This window comes from Dasypus novemcinctus, chromosome 14 (genome assembly GCF_030445035.2).
Source record: "Dasypus novemcinctus isolate mDasNov1 chromosome 14, mDasNov1.1.hap2, whole genome shotgun sequence".
In the NCBI taxonomy this organism is placed as follows: Eukaryota; Metazoa; Chordata; class Mammalia; order Cingulata; family Dasypodidae; genus Dasypus; species Dasypus novemcinctus.
Genome location: NC_080686.1, coordinates 14,834,029 through 14,854,084, shown reverse-complemented (window position 1 = coordinate 14,854,084; position 20,056 = coordinate 14,834,029). Strand labels below are relative to the sequence as shown.

At 39.6% G+C, this 20,056-nt stretch overlaps 1 protein-coding gene across 7 annotated transcripts in view; it reads left to right on the top strand.

Moving 5' to 3' along the window:
- ST18 (ST18 C2H2C-type zinc finger transcription factor) overlaps positions 1-19,607 on the top strand; it is a 292,702-nt gene extending 273,095 nt beyond the window's left edge. For all 7 annotated transcript variants that reach the window (XM_058275525.1, XM_058275527.2, XM_071207814.1 and 4 more), the window contains 4 exons: positions 4,103-4,191; positions 10,857-10,960; positions 14,387-14,530; positions 17,103-19,607. In XM_058275525.1, coding sequence (XP_058131508.1) covers positions 4,103-4,191; positions 10,857-10,960; positions 14,387-14,530; positions 17,103-17,243 — 478 coding nt within the window. In that variant the 3' untranslated portion in view covers positions 17,244-19,607. The remainder of the gene's footprint in view (positions 1-4,102; positions 4,192-10,856; positions 10,961-14,386; positions 14,531-17,102) is intronic.
- Positions 19,608-20,056: the final 449 nt, after the last annotated feature.

Genomic DNA, 20,056 nt, shown 5'->3' with positions numbered 1-20,056 from the left:
GGCTAACACTCAAGGGATGTTTGCATGGAACTTTCTCAACCGTTCCACAACATTGGTTCCAGAATGATTCCCAGGGGACTGAATCTTAATAGAGTTAAGTGCTCGTCCAAGGCCCAGGGCTCCCGAGCAGAGGACCTAGGAGGCACACGGCAGCTGTGTGCCTGCAGGCTAGCACTCTTCTCCCTGAAGCCAGGCTGGCAAGCGCTTTGTCTTAAATCCATCTTTTGAATGCAATGTCGCTAGTGATTAATGGGGGAAACTTAAGATGTTCGTTCATTGACAAGTACATTCCATATCTGTAACAATAAATCATGCCAGACACCAGAATATGCCGGGACATTCTGAAAATACAGGTCTCCAGCCCTGCTTCCTGGAAATGAATCTTCCCAAGTGATTCCGAAGCAGCTTGTATGGTGGATGGTTCCTGGGAACCTCTAAGTAGCTAGCGTTTAACTTGGCAACCAAAGGCGTGCGGCTTCCTGGCTGGTTTCTTTATTATCTACTGGAGGGTCTGGGCGAACTCTGAACTTCCAGAAAGTTCCACCACCCCTAAACTTAGAGACTGCTTACAGTGTATTTCTCTTTTCCAGCTTGGGGATAATATTCACGTTCATGAGCCTTAAGAGTGGTCTCAGGAGAGAGGTTACTAATCCTTAATCACTTTTGTACAAGAGAAGAGAACTCCCATTGTTTAGGTCAAATTCCGACACACACTCTAAAAATATTTGGGAGTAAATGAAAAGCAGGTCTGAATATTGTGGCCATTGAGTGTCACTTATTTTAAAGTGATAAAAAGAAAATCCCAAAAGAGATGAACAATTTAACCTTAGATAAACATTATATTTTTATAATGATTACCTTGAAATCTTGTGTTAAATCTTTTTTTTTTAGGGGGTGCTGGGGATTGAACCCAGGACCTCGTATATGGGAAGCAGGCGCTCAGCCACTGAGCAACACCCACTCGTCTAAATCTTTTTTCATAGTTAACTAATTTCTTAATTAGAGAAGTTGCAGGTTTACAGAAAAATCATGTGTAAAATACACTCATACACTACCTTATTATTAACAACTTGCATTGGTGTGGCGCATTTGTTACAATTGAGGAAAGCACATTTTTATAATTGTAATTTTAACCGTAGTCCATGATTTAGCTAAGCGTTCACTGCTTGTGTTACGGAATTTTAAAAAATTTATTCTAGTAACATACAATCTAAAAGTTCCCCTTTTAGCCCCATTCAAATATATTTATTCAAATATATAGCATTAAATCTTTATATTAAAACTTCATTTCTTAGAAAAATTGCCATCTGAGAAGACAGATATATGAAAGCACACACATACAACATCACGTGGATGTGTGTAGCTTTAAGACCCCAGAAGTTCTGTGACTAATAGTGTCAATTTAGTGCTACGCCATATCTTTGTAATTTTACTGAGGTTTATTAATATGTCACAAACAATGGTGCCCGCTACACTGTCACCTGCCCTTTTACTTCATGAAGGCAGATGAAGATCCTTTTAACACTGCCTCGCTATGGCTATGCCTTGTCTCCTAAAAGGCACACTTGTTCTGCCTTTGCAAAACAAAGCCTGTCTTTGAATCCAGGTTGCTGTGACAAACACCACCCAATGGGCTGGATTAAGCAATGGGGATTCTTTGGCCCACAGTTTTGGAGTTGGAAGGCTGGCGTCCTCGCGGGTCGTTAGCGCTCCGGCCAGCCGGCAATCCCAAATTCCCTCGGCTTTCCGGGCAATGGCCAGAGCAGCACCTTTCTCTTCCAGTTTCCGCTGACATCCTGCTTCTGCCTGCTCTCTGTGGCTTTCTCTCTATAAGGCCTCCAGTTATAGGATTAAGACTCATTCCCACTCAGTCGGCCACACCTCAACTTAAAATAACGTCTCCAAAAGGACCTATTTATAGGGGGATTGCGGAAATGCAGTCCAGACTGAGCACATGTTTATGCTGGGGCGCACAGCTCAGTGGAGCCCGAGGCCAGGGAGGTGAGCCCACAGCCGCCCGCCGCCCCCTCTCCCTGACGAGGACAAGCAGGGCCTCGTGGAGTTGCTCCCCAGCCTCAAAAGGAAGAACTTTTAGAATATTCGTGAAAAAAAAATTGTTTTTCATTTAGAATTTGGCTTACATCCTGGAAGATATAACTACATAGGAAGATGTAATATATCAAGTGGCAGTTTTGAAACCAAAGCACCACTTTAATAACAACTACAGTCTATGTTTCTAGGTCACATAATTATGGAGGCTTTTTTTCCCTTTAATTAAAAAAAATTATTAGAGAAATTTTGAGTTCACAAAACAATCATGCATGACATACTGGATTCTCACCCATCACCCCACCACCCGCACCTTGCAGTGTTGTGGAACATTTGTGATGGCAGCACGTGATCAAAACACTACTGCCTACTGTAGTCCGTAGCTTACATTTGGTGTATTTGTCCCAGAAGCCACTCTATTGTTAACACCATGTATTCGTATTATACATTTGTAATAGTTCATGAGAGAATGTTCTCATATTTATGCTGTTAACCACAGTCGATCTTTCCCCACGGGCTTCACCGGGTTACGTGGCCCCGTGTGTGGATGCTTCTTTAGCCTTCCACACCATTATACGTCAACAGGAAATTTACTGCCCTGTTGTGTGAACAAAGAAATCATTAGGGGAGGGAGTTTAGAGAGTTTCTAATGGGGTGATAATAACTATTATATTCCAATGGGGCTCACTAAGAGTTACTCTTAAATATCCAGTTTACCTACTAAATACTAATCCAGTTCAGGTCCACTTTCTGAGGACACAATTTATGGCATAAATAAGGGAAACTTGTACCAAATTTTCAGAAAAAAAAAAAGATAGACCACAATTTACAGTGAGAAGCTTAAAAAAAATAGAATAAGTTTCAAAGTTCAGTTTGTACTTTTTATTTTCTTTTCCTCTGTAAAATATTTTACAGCTTATCAAAGTTCGGCAAACTGCATAATGATGTCTCACTATATGAAACTACATATCCATCTTTTATAATGTTACTATGGAATAATGTTCCATAACTTATAATGTTACTATGGAATAATCTAGTAGTCTTAAAAAACTTCATTCAGCAAACAGTTATGGAGGGCTTTGCTTCAGAAATATTTGCTTTCTCTTTACTAAGTGTTCCAGTCTTCAGGATGAAAGTGATTATTTCAGAAATGAATTTGTAACCAAATTTCTGTGAGAAAAATGTTTTAAACAACTGCTTGTGATCACTTTTGGTTTGTAAATTGTATCTCCAAAAATGGAACCAAGTTGCAAATAATTAACAGCTGCTTAAAGCAACAAAATCACTGATCATATACAGTGGAAAACAAGTTATGTTTAATGTTGTCCTTAGCACACCGATGCAATTTAAATAAAGCTGAGGGGGTTAAAGGAAACAAGGACTGCTGAGGACTGCAGCTATTAAATGAAAAAGGTTACAGACTCCACCACATGGGGTCACATCTGAATATATTTGTTCAGTTCCTTCTTTTCTCTTTGCAGGATGGAAATTTTAAAAAATAAAAACTAATGTTTGAAAAGTCAAAGAATAAATTAGAAACTCTTCCATGCCCAAATGGTGACTTTGACATGGAACAAAAGAGTATTATTTTTTGACTTGTATGCATTTGAATTGTTCTGTCTAACTCAGACTATGAAGTCAGGAAGAACTAGATACTGCTTTAATTACCTATGGAATTTTGACTAATGCCGAACAATTCCTATTCATAATATTCATGTGTCATTTCATATTTACAGAAAAGAAAATTACTACTACAAATTAAGGGCAGTTATATGAACGCACACCAGTAGCATTTTAATGAAATAAATTAAATCATGATTGCATGTCACCAGTAGCTATTTGTTTTTTGATTTAAGAAAAAAAAACTTTTACATTATTAGAGGGTCTTTGGTTTTTGTTTTAATAAACATTTACTTGTTACTTTTCACAGAGACTGCAGGTTATAATTTAGTAGGCAGGGAAAACCTTAAATAGTGGGAAATGAATAAAATTGTTCATTTTTATAAGAAATAAATATGCATTTCACACATCAGTATAATTTCTATTTTTACAGCTTATCTGGATGCCCTCTAAATGCACAAGCCATCAAAAAAGGGAAGGTCTCTGAAGAACTAATGACCATCAAGCTCAAAGCAACTGGAGGTAAGAACATAGGGTTGGAAATAGCTGTCTTCCCAGAGGTCTAGGCTGTAGTTCCCCAAAGGGTTCCTCATGCCATGTTATACTTTATACGGGAATGTAATTTTAATATATGAGAAGAAAGATTTCCTCAAATTTGAACTAAAATATAACTTTATCTTTAAAAAAAAACTCTCGTTCTTTTTTTTTTAATTCTTACTTTTTAATAGGGATTTCCAAAAGAGAAAGACTGGCTCTGACATACAATGGATTAAGTTCTATTGTCCAAACTTGTTTGTTTTCTGATTTAAGTTCCTTATCAAATTTCAAGAAACAGTCTCTGCCATCTATATTTGAATACTTAAATTTTCTCTTCCAGTCCAAAATGATACTGTATGATGACTCTGAATGACTTATATTTAGCATCTGTGTTTATATTTATACGTCGACTTCTTGAAACAATTCCCTACGTCAATCGCTTATCAACATTAAGACACCCAGTTTCTGAGCTCTGTTTCTGGATCCTCCAATTTTCCTTTGATTCTTGAGTGCTTCTCTTCAGATTGCTAACCAGCATTATCTAAGGCACGTGTTGTTTTCTATCAGAGATCATCCTAATGCATCTGAGAAACCCTGGCAAAGCATTATTTTGCTTTGGATGTTTTACTTGATGGCACATAAATAGAACTACACTGGTGTCTTTTCTTTGAACTATTGTTACTTTATTTCTCTGAAAGCATTGCTTACTCTTTTTAATTTGTGCGTGACTTTTTTATTTTTTATAGAAGGTGTGCAGTATCCAAGAGGGGAAAGCACTATGGAGCCTCCTACTGGGAGGTATTTTATTTAAAATGATCTGTTGGGAACCTGGTTCTCTGCCACATGTGTTCACTACTCTTGTTGACTAAGGTTTATCCTCACTGGGAATTATTTAATATTCTGGGGGGTTTTCTCACTTTGAATGAAATAGTTAGGTTAGTAATCCTGGAGAATAGAAATAAAGTCCTGGATGTTTGGGGCACACTCTCTTACTCCAGATGCTTTGACTGTTTCTTAGAAATACTCTCCATTCCTCAAATAACTTTTTTTAGGTTTTATTTACTCCCTTGTTGTTTGTGCTCGCTGTCTGCTCTCTGTGTTCATTCCTTGTATGCTCTCTGTGTCTGCTTGTCTTATCTTTAGGAGGCACCAGAAACCGAACCCAAGAACTCCCATGTGGGAGAGAGGCGCTCCAATCGCTTGAAACACCTCCACTTTCCACCTTGCTGTGTCTCTCATTGTGTTTCCTCTTTGTGTCTCCTTGTTATGTCATCTTGTTGCATCAGGTCGCCACGTTAGCCCGTCAGATCAGCTTGCAGTCTTGCTCGTCTTTTCTAGGAGGCACCAGGAACCAAACCTGGACCTCCCAATTGGTAGGCAGGCATCCAAATGCTTGAGCCACTTCTGCTTCCCTCAAATAACTCTTAGTACGCTGTCAGTGAAATTGGAACAACTTGGTAGCTACTTATTTATTTATACATTGCTTTATTTCAAGTGGTGCTTGTAGGTGGGGAGTGCAAAGCTACATAAAATAAATTGAGAGCTAAAGCTAGTCAAAATGGGCAAAAGAAAGTCAAAGATAAAAAAACAAGAGGGAGCAAGCCTTAGGCTAATGAAAAAATAAAAGTGTGTGAAACAAGGTATTTCACACTGCATAAATAAGGATCTCAAATTTGACTCTAAGATTTTTAGAAGCAAAAGCTGAATCGAATCACCATGAGAGGCACATGACGAGTTTAAAAATTCAGGGCAAAACTCTTTTTGGAAGGGAACATTAAGAACGTAAAACTGATTTGTGCTTGAAGAAAAACCTCCCTGAGTTCCAGTTGGGTGGTTCATTGAAGGTCAAGGAAACTCCTCATAAAGTACTTTGGTGTCTCTTCTAACAATGTCCATCTTCATGGTTTCTACCTTAAAGAATAACTGCAATGATTGTGTAAAATCAAATTATAATAAAATACCAAGTACATATGACTTTAAACTTCTTAGTGTAGTATTCTGAGTTCAATTAGGAACAGATCACATATTCAAGTAATTGAATTAGATAGCATGCTAGGAGACTATTGCCTAAAACTCAGTTCAAACGTCAAAGGCCATTGATCTTTCGGTCTTCTTTCTTGCAATAATTAAGTTGCTACTCTGATTTTCCTAAGATCACTACTAGTTGTTCTTTTTATTTAAGATTTATTTTATTTATCCCACCCCCCTTGCTGCTTGCGCTTGCTGTCTGCTTTCTATGTCCATTCAATGCACGTTCTTCTGTGTCTGTCTTCTCATCTTCTCTTTAGGAGGCACCGGGAACCAAACCTGGGGCTTTCCAACATGGGAGAGAGGTACCCAATCACTTGAGCCACCTCAGTTCCCTGGTTTGTTGGGTCTCTCATTGCCTTTTCCTCTGTGTCTCTTTTCTGTTGCATTATCTTGTTGCACCAGCTCTCTGCATGGGCCAGTTTCCACTCGGGCCAGCTCGCCATGCAGGCCAGCTCGCCTTCACCAGGATGCCCAGGAACTGAACCTGGGGCATCTCATACGGTAGATGGGATCCCAATCACTTGAGCCATATCTGCTTCCCTCTACTAGCTCTTGATAATAAAAACTGGTTCATCTGCTTGTGAAAAAAAAAATGCTTGGCTTTTGATTCTTTGTGGAAGCAAGTAAAAATTATGATGGCTGACCTATGTATATATAAATACATTTAGTAGATCTACCTAGTCCTTCCGGTATGGCAAAAGAGTGTGTTTGAAATATAGTGATACATCACTCCATTCTGGATATTAAGTTTCTTTATCCCTTTCATAGCTAAGCCAGTCAATGGTACATTAATTCAATTTCTTCTAGCAAAACATAGAAGTAACATGTTAGTCTGTAACCTCACTATAAAAATAATGGTTCAGTCAAGAAATATAAATTTTTTGAGGGATAATAGTAAAAATAACTACCTAAAGTCTTCTACTATGCTAGTACACCAGTGTATTAGTCATCCAAAGGGGTGCTGATGCAAAATACCAGAAATTGGTTGGTTTTTATAAAGGGTACTTATTTGGGGTAGGAGCTTACAGATACCAGGCCATAAGGCATAAGTTACTTCCCTCACCAAAGTCTCTTTAGAGCAAGATGGCGGCCGACCTCTGCGAGAGTTCAGGATTCCTGGGTCCCTACATGCCTGGGGCTTGCTTTTCTCTTGGCTCAAGATTCCTTTCTTCTGAGGGCTGGCTTCTCTTTTCTTTGTGAGCTTATTTCCTGGGGCTCCAGCTTAAGTCTTCAGCATCAAACTCCAACATCAAAACTCCAACATCAGAAAACCGCCAACTCTGTTCTTTGCCATGCCTTTTATCTCTGAGTCCCCACCCAACAAGGGGTGAAGACTAAAAGCCCTAATGGCATAGCCCAGTCAAAGCCCTAATCATAACTCAATCATTCCCAGGAATAGACCAGATTATAAACATAATCCAATATCTGTTTTTCAAATTCATAACTATATTAAACTGCTACAACCTGCTATATGCAGATATATACATCACGTGCATAATTATATGGGATATAAATATTATATATTATATAATCTTAAATTTTGCAAATTAGACACAGATTAGTAGAGAGTTAAAGTTAGAACTATTGAATGAAAAGAAAATATGTTCTTTTGATCTTAAACAGATGGGCTCCAGAAGGAAACAGAGTCATTGAATAGTTCAGTAAAATATTTAGTGGAAAGGTGAAAAGGTCTTTTTGATAAGCAGCAATGCCTAGTTTATCTCACAGTCTACTGTAAGTATGCCTGTAAAGGAAGATAAGTGAATACTTTTTTTGTGTGGTACCAGGACTGGAGATTGAACTGTATGTGGGAGACTGACCCACGTCATCTCCCCTGGGTTGGCCTCCTCACTTGTTTCCTTGTTGTTTTGCTCATTGTTTGCTCGTTGTCTGCTTGCTGTTTTTGCTTATTGTCTGCTCGTTGTTTGTTTGTTTAGGAGGCACTGGGAACTGAACCCGGGACCTCCCGTGTGGGAGGTAGGTGTTCAACCTCTTGAGCCACATCCTCTCCTCCCACACTTTTTATTTATATGCTCATAGCAGATTAAATAGATGAGTAAAAATAACATTTCAGTGGTTAAGAGAACATTTTCTGAAACTGGAGAAGTTGAATTTGAATCCCATCTCTACCATTTACTAAGTAATGCCTTTGTGCCTCCTCAGTTTTCCCATCCATAAAGAAGCATTATAAGAGTATCTACCTCCCAGGATTCTTAAGAAGATGGAATGTGTTAATGTTTGGAATTGCAGAGTGAAATTCCAAATCTGCACCATTCTCTCAGATCCTCAGGTGGTAACATGCTCTCCGAAGGACGAGAGAAGGCTCTGGAACATGGGGTGCAGGTTGGCCACTGAGTGTGCTTCAGTGGAAATAGATATGATAATGTGTCCCTGGAAAAAAATGACAAAGAGCTTGACTGAGTGTGTCCCCACAGCCAAAACGTCTCTCTAAATCCCAGTAATCATAATAAACATGATTAGTTCACTCATTTACTAATCTCATGAAAATTATGAAACAAAAGTTAATGGAGAGTAAATTATCTAATATTTAAAATATTAGATAGATCCTATGATAGGTATTTCTTTCTTGAGATCCAATCTTATCATCATTTCTTCCCCATTGACTCTTAGCATCTTTGGCTATGTTGCATCTTCCAAATAGCTCTTCAAAGCCTCCTTCCTGATTAAGAGAGATAGATCCCTTCACTGATATTGAGCATCAGGGAGCATCATCCTAACCAAATCTCTGTACCAAGTACCTGAGCTCTTGGCTTAGAGGGTGCTCATGAACATCTGTCCAAAACTGCCAAAAGTGAAATCTTAAATTTTCTTTTCAAGCTGCTGCTCCCTCGGGCTTTCCCGTAAGTGAAAATGGCACCACTATCTCCCAGTTGTTGGGTAACCATCCTTGATTCCTCCCTTTCTCTCATCCCCTCCTCCAACACATCACAAGTCTTGCAGATTCTAACTGCAAATCCTATCTCAAGTCTATCTATTTCTCTTTCCTTCCATGTCCATGATCATGGTTCAAGGGTCATCCTTCATTCTCTACCCAAACATCTGAGGATGTTTTTGCAAAGTCAGCCAGATCACCTCAATTCCCTACTTAAAGTCATTCATTGGCTCCCAGTGGTTCATTCCACGTGTAGAATGAACAACGTGGAATGAACCAAGCTCCTTGCTTGCCTTTGCTCACTCGTTTGGCAGCATCAATGGCCTTTTGGCCATTCACACAGCAGCCCTTCCCATCCCTTCTCCCTGTCGGCCTTTGCGCTTTCTGTTTACTCCACCTGGAATGCTCACTTTGTTTCTGAGTCTTTCACATGCCTGCTTCTTTCTCATCTTGGAAGTCTCAGATTAAATGAGGGTTCTCCAGAGAGAGTCCACTCAGTGCCCTGCTTGTTTCTGTCAGGGTGCTTCATATTTCTGCTCTGCATATTTTTGCACATGTGTCTTGGGTCATAGAGAATGGAGAAGTAATGATAAACTATTTTCCAAAATAATTATCCCAGGAAAGTATAAATGCCTAGATCTTTTTTTCCTGCTCTCTTGAAATTGATCTTATTAAAAATGAATGCCAAAGTTTATAATTACCCCAGTTCATTGTCATCACTGGTTTAGACTCATCATTCTGGACTCTTGTGATTACCTTAAATCCAGTTTCTGGCATCGTTCGTATTAGCTACCTTTTCCAATTTTTTGTAGTCTTTGAATGTATTTATACTCATGTTTTAAAAATAATGATGGGAAATTAGGTCTTATTTATTGAGAGCACTTTACAATTTACTGCATTAACTTCTGACAGCATAGATACTATGCCTGTTTCACAGAAGAAACTGAAGCACAAAGTCAAGTCACCCAAGTTCAAGAACAAGAGGCAAGGCCGACATTCAAACTCCAAAGCCTGTGTTCTTTCCTCCATAAGGCATTTGCTCCTTATCCAAGGACAAGCAGAGACCCCTACTGTGTGTCCCTGGACTCTAACCCCCGTGCCCACACCCCCAGCTTTTCCACCGGTTGTGGTTCATGTGGTCCAGCTCGGTTATACAGAATATCTCGTGCCTTGGCGTCACACATGTCTTCCCGGGCCTTATATAAGAGAATGAACAGACACTGGAGTTGAATCTCAGCTCTGACACTTACCTTGAACTTGGGCAGGTTATTTATCTTCTGTCAGTGCTTCAATCAGAAAAATGCCAAGTGCTTGATAGCACTCAAAGTATCTGCTGTATCTTGACCTCGCAAACCCTCTCTAAGGTTCAGGACTTTATATGTGACAAGGCAGAGTGGGACTTGCTCCACAGCATGGCAGAAGGGTTCAGAGGAGAAGCTGGCGTGTCCGGGAGCATGTCTGAGACATAATGGAGCTACATCATTGGAGCCCCTCTCACTCCCTCCTTTCTTTCTTACAAAGGAACTAAGTCCTGCAACTGTCTGTGCCCATTATTTTTTTCAGAATCCTGGATATGTGTGGTTTTGGTAAAAATTTAACAGTTTAAATGAAGTCTAATTTTCACCTAACAAATCACAAATTCAATGTGAAATGATTCATATTTGCCAAACTCTCATTCAGATGCACATATTTTCAGTATGAACTAAGATAGCCTGATTCTTTATAGGTATAGAGAGTGATGAAGAAATTAGGCATTTGGATGAAGAAATCAAAGAACTGAATGAATCCAACCTTAAAATTGAAGCAGATATGATGAAACTTCAGACCCAGGTAAAAAAACAAACAAAAAAAAATAATTCATTTTTTATGGTAATCATAGTCTTTAATGGAAACAAAAACTTGAACTTTCAACCTAATGGTTTAAAATAAACTGATATCCTATAGTGAATACACTGGGAATTTCTTGATTACACAATTATTTTTAAATAGGTGGATTATCCTGGTTACCAGTGATTTGGCAGGCAAAGTTACTCATGTTTTTGTCTTGGATGTGTTAAAGTCTTTATAAGCAAATTAAGCAGATGGGCTCAGAATTAAAGAATTCTGGAGAGTAATGGTGCTTTAGAAAAGAACGTCTTCTCATCTTTCTCCTCTAGGATTCAGAGACAAAAAAGAGAAACAGATACAGAAGATCACACAGGGAATGGACACAGACAGCAAAAACAGCAGGATGGGAGTGGGGGAGGGGGAGGGGGAAATAATAAATAAGTCTTAAAAAAGAAAAGAATGTGATGAGGAGATAAGAGAGTTCTTAGTTTTACTTAAAATCCAAATAAAACATAACAACTTTTAATTTTCTTTAATTTGTCTAGAACGCTGCTGAATATGCCAGTATTTGTTGGAAACAGATCTTAATGTAGGGTCTCTTGAACTGAATTCTTTATTCAAAAAAAATCTAATCAACTTCTCAATTCTACATTGTCCTCTTAAATACACCCCCTGATCAAATATATCCAAATGGAAATGAAAAGTTCAGTCCAGGATTTTTAAACTCTAATAATTGACTTTATTGAACCAAATCAGAAGGAAAAGAACCATGGGATAAAGCACAGAATCGAGGCTTTTTCTTGATTCTCCCCTCTCCTGAAAGGGAGGGATTTTTTTTAAAGACAGTAAATTTTACTTATACTTTTAATTATTTTTTACTTTTAAAGGAGCTTTAGATTGCATAAATGTTACATAAAAAAATATAAGGGATTCCCAGGTGTCCCACTCCCTCCCCCTCCCACACCTTCCTCATTAACCACATCCCTCATTAGTGCAGTAAGTGTGTGACGATTGATGAACACACATTGAAGCGTTGCTACGAACCATGGATTACAGTTTACATTAAAGTTTATCATCTGAAGGGGGGTATATTTATGCCGTGACTCTCAGATGTCCTGTCCACACAGGATGTTGTTAAATGGATTTTAATCCACCTGAAATTCTGTTTTGATCTCCTTACCCAGGCATCGATGAATGAAAATCAGGTCCCCGGTTAGCAGCTTCATGCCTGGCTTGAGAAATCATGGGACTTCCTCCTGACAAGCAGGAGGAACGCAAAGGCCTCTGGCCTCCTGGAGCTTAGAGTCTGGAAAAGGGGGTGGGAGACAGACAACAACCAAAAAGACCCTGCAGGAGCGGAGTCTGTAGCTGTTAGGAGGTGATATGTGCTATGGAAAAAAAGAAGTAGATAAAAGTGGGTAAGAGGACGTGGAGAGAGAGGGGAGGAAATCAGATTTCAGGATTGAGTAGGACAGGCAGGCGGGGCCTGGGGAAGGAGACCAGAGGAGACTTGAGGGGTTGAGGGAGCTAGCCAGGCAGGTGTGGGGAACAGGCTTTTCCAGACTGAAAGCAAGTCAAAAAGCCCAAGTCCTGAGAAGGCCTGAGCACTCCAGGAGGAGCAGAACAGGTGTGGCTGCAGCCCCGGAGGCGGAGATGGGCCTGGCGGGCAAGCTGCCCTTCACACCGCGCTGTGGAGGCCCTTTAAGCTCTGTGGTTTTTATTCTGAGTGAAATGCAGAACCATTGTGGGGTGGTTGTGGGGGTTTTTTACGTTTGTTGTTGTTGTTTTGGTTTGGTTTTTAACTTTTTGGTTTGAAATAATTTCAGACCCACCGGAGAGTTGCAAAAAAATAATACAAAATCAATACAGGAAACTTCAAAACGGTCCCTACCCAGATTTTCCAACTTTTCACACTTTGCCTCATTTGCTGTCCATTGTGGGGTGGGGGCCAGGGGCTCGTGACTTGACTTCAGGTTTTGTGGTTGTGTGGAGTGCATGCTGAGAAGAGCTGGGGCCAAGGGAGAAGTAGGGCCAGGTGAAAAGGTAAATGCAGACTTCCGGGGTGGTGGCTGGGACCAGGGGGTCCCATGCAGGGGTTTGGGCACCGTGCTCTCATCCTGCAAGCTGCCAGTCTTTCAAAGACGGATCCCAGTGGGTTGGAGGTGGAAGAGAGAGAGCATGGGCATGTAAGAGTGCGAGGGCTTGAGCCACTATCAATTGGTTCAGAGAGGGCTGAGTATGGAGAAGGTTGGGGGAGGAATAGCAAAGGTTTACTTTTTATTTATTTGGGGTTTTTTTGGTCTTTATTTTTTTAATATTACATTAAAAAAATATGAAGTCCCCACATACACCCCACCCCCCTACTCCACCCCTCCCCCCATAACAACAATCTCCTCCATCATCATGAGACATTCATTGCATTTGGTGAATACATCTCTGAGCACCGCTGCACCTCATGGTCAATGTTCCACACCATAGACCACACTCTACCACGTTCCACCCAGGGGCCATGGGAGGACATACAATGTCCAGTAACTGTCCCTACAGCACCACTCAGGACAACTCCAAGTCCCGAAAAAGCCCCCACATCTCATCTCTTCCTCCCACTCCCTACCCCCAGCAGCCACCATGGCCACTTTCTCCACAGCAAGGCCACATTTTCTTTGATTACTAATCACAATAGTTCATGAATAGAATATCAGTAAGTGCACTCTAATCCATACTCTATTCCTCCATTCTGTGGATTTACTTTTTTTTAATATGCATTTTTTATTTATTTTGAAAAGATACATAGATTACATAAAAAAATATAGGGGACTCCCGTATACCCCACTCCTACACCCCCTACTTTTCCCACATTAACAACTTCTTTCATCGGTGGGATACATTCACTGTGATTGATGAGCACATTTTGGAGCATTGCCACTGAGCATGGATTATAGTCTACGTTGTAGTTTACACTCTTTCCCACTCCCTTCTGTAGGTTATGGCAGAATGTATATAATGTCCTATATCTGTCTTTGCAATGTCATTTAGGGCAATTCCAAATCCCAAAAATGCCCCTATATTACACCTCTTTTTCCCTCTCCCTGTCTTCCACAACTCCAGTGGCCACTTTCATCCATTGCTAGAAGCCAAAGGTTTACTTTCGAAAACACTGCAATTGAAATATCTGGCGTTCAGTCATGTGCAGGTGTTGAGTCCAGAATTCTCAGGAGAAGTGGGGCTGAAGACGTGAAGCTGGGGGGTGTGATTCTAAACCTCCCAGCAACAGGGTGGGGTGATGGTCACGGGCTGATGACGAGAACTAGCTGCCGATTACGTTTCCCTTGGCATTTGGGTGGGGCCGGAGAATTCTCCGTCAGGAAGAAACCTTGTGTACGCCCTTTCAACTCTGTTCCTCATGTTCCGGAGTTGTTTCCATTTTAGATCACGTCAATGGAGAGCAATTTAAAGACGATAGAAGAGGAGAACAAACTTATAGAGCAGAACAACGAAAGCCTGTTGAAGGAGCTGGCAGGTCTGAGCCAGGCCCTCATTTCAAGTCTTGCGGACATCCAGCTCCCACAGATGGTAGGTCGGGGGCTAAGCTCTCCGCAGCTCTGTTCTGAGCATTTGCAATGTCATTTCTTTTCTTTTTTCTTTTTTTAAAAAGAAATTTTTGATTACACAAAAGTTACATCAAAAATACAGGGGCTTCCCATCTACCCCCCCCCCTCGCGCTATCCCCCACTCACCACATCCTTCCTTAGTGCGGCACATCTGTTACAACTGAGGAACACGTATGGAGGCATCCCCACTAACACGGCCTAGAGTTCCCACTATGGTTTATGCTTTGCGCTGCACAATTTTATAGGTTCTGACAAATGTATAATGGCCTGTATCTGTCATTGCAATGTCATGCAGAACCATTCCAGAGTCCCCAAAACGCCGCGTGTCGCACCTATTCTTCCCTCTCCCTCCCCTCAGAGCCATGTCATTTTGAGATTCCCAAGAGGGCCGCCAATTAGAAGTGCTGAGCTTTGAAGGAACCTGTTGGCAGCAGCAGAGTTACCACATTCCCTCGTCTTCTAACTTGCAGTCAACTTCCTTGCCACGATCATGATATATATATACATACCAGTAAGGCCAAGGAGTTTGTGTACCATGGGAGTCATTTAAAGAAGAGGGTTTATTTGAGGCTTGCTTTGAAAGTTAATGGCCAAAAGTCCTCCACTGAAAAGAGGTTTCCAAATAGAACATTCCGTAGCTTGCACTCCCTGAGACTCTGCCATTTGTATCATTCATTCTAATTAAAAACTGGGGGAAAAAATGTTTAATTCCCAACAGGTTTGCCGTTTCCTTCGTTCATACTGAAGTAAGAAGAATGTTGCTTCAGTTCTCCTCACATAGCACCACAGTGAGAAAGCCATCCTTATTTCCAAAACCTAAACACGTGTTTCACTTAAGGCACCTCTTTAGAATTCATAGAAAATTCATTTCCTTTATATTTCATAAATACTAATAAACCTTTCAAAGTGGGGCAACATTACTAAATGTTTTTAATTTCCTCAGTACCTGCATTCTTGGAGCAAGTTTTCTAAAATTTCCAATTTTATATACAAAATGGTTTAAAGAAGCAATTTATTGAAGAAATACACTTGGGTTTCTTTTTAAAAATTCCCTCAGTTTACCCAACTTCCCGGCATAAGAAGCCTTCATCTTAGCCAATTTCAAATGTGTTTCTTGACAAAATGAGGATAGATATATATAGAGAGGAGATAGATATATATATATGTATATATGTCTGTAAAGAAAATAAAGGAAAATAGATGATTGTTTTATGGACAGCATTGAAACAATTATTGGATATTATTGATCATATTATTTATTAACATTTGTCTGCCTTTGAATTCAAATTTCTATTGCTTAATATTTTCTCCTTTACCAGTGCCATAAAAATAATAGCATGCAAGGTAACCTGTACCTTCTATAGTTACTTTACAAGGCATTTTATGTGGTGATGTGTCAGATTTGTTACATTAAATGTTCACAAGAACATGGGGGAGGAGCATTTTTATTCCTATTCTATAGTTAAGGAAATTGAGGCACAGAGAATTTACATAATTTGATCAGGATTCCAAAGCTGGCACATGTCAGGTGCACCTGTCCTCACAGCAGGACCCCTGTCCTCCTAGTTATCTGGGTCCTAGGCGGTTTCGTGATTCCCCAAGAAACACGTCACAGTGATGGCAGAAACTAAGAGGGAGGAGAAAATCATGGTGCTGTGCAGATAGGACTTTGCTGAGCACAAGAGAACAGTCTTCAAATTTAGGAAGCTTCCCATCCAAACAGCAACAGTATCAATGGTGTTCTATGTATCTTCAGTGTGTAATTCTGCTTAAAGTCCTTCTTCCAAGCACTGGTGAAGTAAGGCAAGGGCGTGTTTTGTTTTGTTTTGTTTAAAAAAAGATGGACCCCCCACCCCAAAAATGGTTGCCCCCTTCACTTCCTTGCCTTCGTGCATTCCATTTCCACATCCTGAGACGTACTGTCTTTGAAGCACATTAGACAAAGGAGCACACAAAAACAACAAAAAAAGAGAATGAGAAATGGATAGACCCTGATTTCTAAATCTGATATTCTACCTGGAGAGAAAGATATAGAAATTAAAAAATATATTACAATGAAGCTTCAAGAGTAAAATGGACCAAGGCGCACCTAACGGTAGACTGAGGAGGACGTTTTTCCACCAGACATTTGGTTAGTGAACAACTTAGTGAAATCTTAACAGTCCTTACTCCCAGTCCAGTTCACCAGCTTCCCCCACATTCACCTGCACACAGTAGGTCCATTTGTTCTGAGCATGTGTAATGCACATGAAGGCTGTCTCCCAAGAGAACTACTGCAGGTTTATGGGGCCCAGCTTAACAGCCAGACATGTCTACTTTATGTGGCTCCAACATCACAAAATACAAATTCCATTAGCCCCAATAATTGAGTGAAGAGTGAGCCGCTGAACTCTAGATCTCTCTTCATTATCCCCAAACCCCAGCGGCCACTCAGATCCTTGCCTTCTCTCCCAGCCTCCTGAGTCCCCAATATTCTTCCTTTCGCCTCAGCCTGAGCCACTGTGACGGGTCCAATGTGTTTTGTCTTCATTCAGGGGCCCATCAGCGAGCAGAATTTTGAAGCCTATGTAAATACACTCACAGAGATGTACAGCAATCTGGAACGAGACTATTCCCCGGAATGCAAAGCTCTGCTGGAAAGTATCAAACAGGCAGTGAAGGGAATCCATGTGTAAGATCCCGGCGCTGCTGGGCCACAGAAACGACCAGCCGCAGGGAACCCCAGACCATCGGTTCAGGGTTCGTGTCCTGCTGAGGCAGGCGGGGCGCCCCGCCGCATTTACAATGGCAACATTGCACTATTTTTCCCCAGCTGACATAAAAAGGAAAGAAAAACTATGCTAGACTATTTGAATTAAAAGCAATGCAGGCAACTATTAGATCTTATTTATTTTCATATAGTTTCTTTTATTTCTTCATTGCACTCTTTTGGGTTTTTGGGTTTTGTTTTGTTTTTTTGTTTTGTTTTGTTTTTGTAAGATATGTAAAATAAATGTGACATTTTTATATTTTATTTATTTCTAATCAAAGAGTTTTTTATCTTTTAACTGCCTTTTGAAGTCCGCCATATTTTTACAAATGTGTTTATTAATTTATTTTCCAATAGAATTTAAATAGAAATGCTATTCTCAAAGTACATAGCTTGGCTGGGTTTGAATGAGAAAACAAAAACAAAAATAATGTGTGAAGGAAATCCTTATCCAAGGACTGCACTATGGTTTGGTTTGATTTTTATTGCACACTTTTCCCCCGTTTCTCTGGCTTCGGCATGTATGGTGAGTTTGCAGTAATGCTGAAGAAGGAGATAGATGGCGCCCCCTAGTGGCAAGCTCGCACTCACAAAAGCACAGTACGCTGGAAAACAGCCTGTTCAGAATTTGATAGCAATAATTAAATATAGCAATCAGCAAAGTATTCGACTTGGCTGTACGGTTTCAGTTAATATGAATTATTTACTTGAAAATGTTATAAAGAAACATAAGCTTTTTTTTTCATGATGCAGAGCTGTCTGTTTGTTTTTCAAGTCATATCATATAGTTGGCAACTCATCCCACAACAAGAAATAAGACTATGTGACCAGCCAGGCTTTCCTGCCATATGCTGGTACAATGTATGAATGATAATACTGATGTAGATTTGTACTTAGCAAATACAAACACATCCAAATGGAAAAATTTGTAGATACCATATCCCCTGAAATAGCATTTATCTTACTGGGTTGGCTGGAAAGTTGCCGAAAATACAGTAACACATGAAAAAAATGTTACTCTAATCAGAACTCCATGTTACTCCAAACGCTGGCAACATTGGTTTCATCTTCTTTAGTCAACAAGACAAAGTACAATTCGATAAAAATCTTTCCTTAGAATTCCAACTACTACAAAGTATATACATCCACACACACACAACACATACACGTTCATAAGCACTTAAAATTTGATCCCGCAAATCTTGAATTTTCAAATGGATCAGAGAGGTTAATAGTTGCTATAGTAAAGGCAATGTCTATTTCAGGGATTGTAAGTAGTTAAGCATTGTTTCAAAGGTTTTTTTATATTTATTTTTTTTAAGGAAAAGGTATAGACAACCAGCTAAACTGCCTTTTGGGTATGCACACACACTTCATGTGCAGATGTGCCTCTGTGTAAATGCACACATGAACTTAGTGTGGGCTTAATTTCCTGTGCTATAACAAAAGTGTTTATTTTTTATTAACCTCATGAATATTTAGATTGAATGTGATGGCATTCACAGGCTTGATATATTCCACTGTTATTACCTGTGTACCTGCAAAAATTACAAGTAATACTCAACGGTAATTCCACTCTCATGAAACTGTGGTATTGTTATGCAGTAAGTGGGGCTTTATCTTTGGTTTGGGGTTCATTTGAACCCCTGAATCTTAGTTTAGTGAAGATGAGATGTCTGTTCTTAGGTAGGAACGGTGTTTATTTAAAAATCAATTAAAAAAAAAAAAGAGCTACCATACGTGCTGTCTATTATAAATGGGACACCAAACAAAATTTTCTATTAAAGTTATGTACTTGCAAACATTTTGCTATACAGTACTTGATAGATGCATACAAATGAGTTCACTTATTACAAAGATGAAAGTTTAATTTGCTAAATATCTTAACAAGTTTGCTATATATTTTATTTTATTTAAAATAAATCTTGTACCAACCTATGTATTTATTACTATAATTTACTATGGCTTCGGGTTAATTTATTTGTGTTTGGATTGTTTGAGCAGGATGTTTTGTGAAATATGTTTGTATTATTTGCCTCCTTTGTACTTGATGCATTTTGTGATGTGCACTGAATTTTTTTTTTCATTTCAACTCTGTTAACAATCGACACTGTAAATTGGGTCTTTTGTAAACAACAAAAAAAGCAATGATGTATGCATTTTTTTTAATTTGAAGTAGTTTGTTTGTATACTGTTTCCTCAAACAATTAATATTTCTTACATCAAAGCAACAACATTGTGCTCAGTGCTGTACATTTGGTGTATGGTAGGAAATAAAAATTGGTAATGAGTTTTGCTGTGCTTGTTCTCGGGCTACTTTGTGGAGAATACTGCCACCATCCATGAAAAGTCCTGGCCTCTTCTAAGCGCTGCAGAGCAGGTTCTTCTAGGTAGAGAGCGCTTGAGTCCAAATATGGTTCTGATACATTTCTATTCTGTCCATCAGTCTGTCTGGCTTATTTTTCTCTCCTAAGTCAACTGGATTTTTGGCCACCTGGTATTGTCCCCACTGGCGGATGACTGTGATGTAAAGAAAACCATTCCAAGCACCGGCAGGAAATGCATCTGCGTCTGGCGAGGAGTAAGAGAAAGTCCCTACACTCTTGGTTCCAAAATTGCCGGTTGAACTCAAATTAAAGAAAAGCAATTAATTCTTAACGGCACTTTTTTTACTCACGTGCTTTTCCTGTCTAATGCCAAACGGTCAGCCTAATTTAATTTTTCCAGTTTCTACCCCAA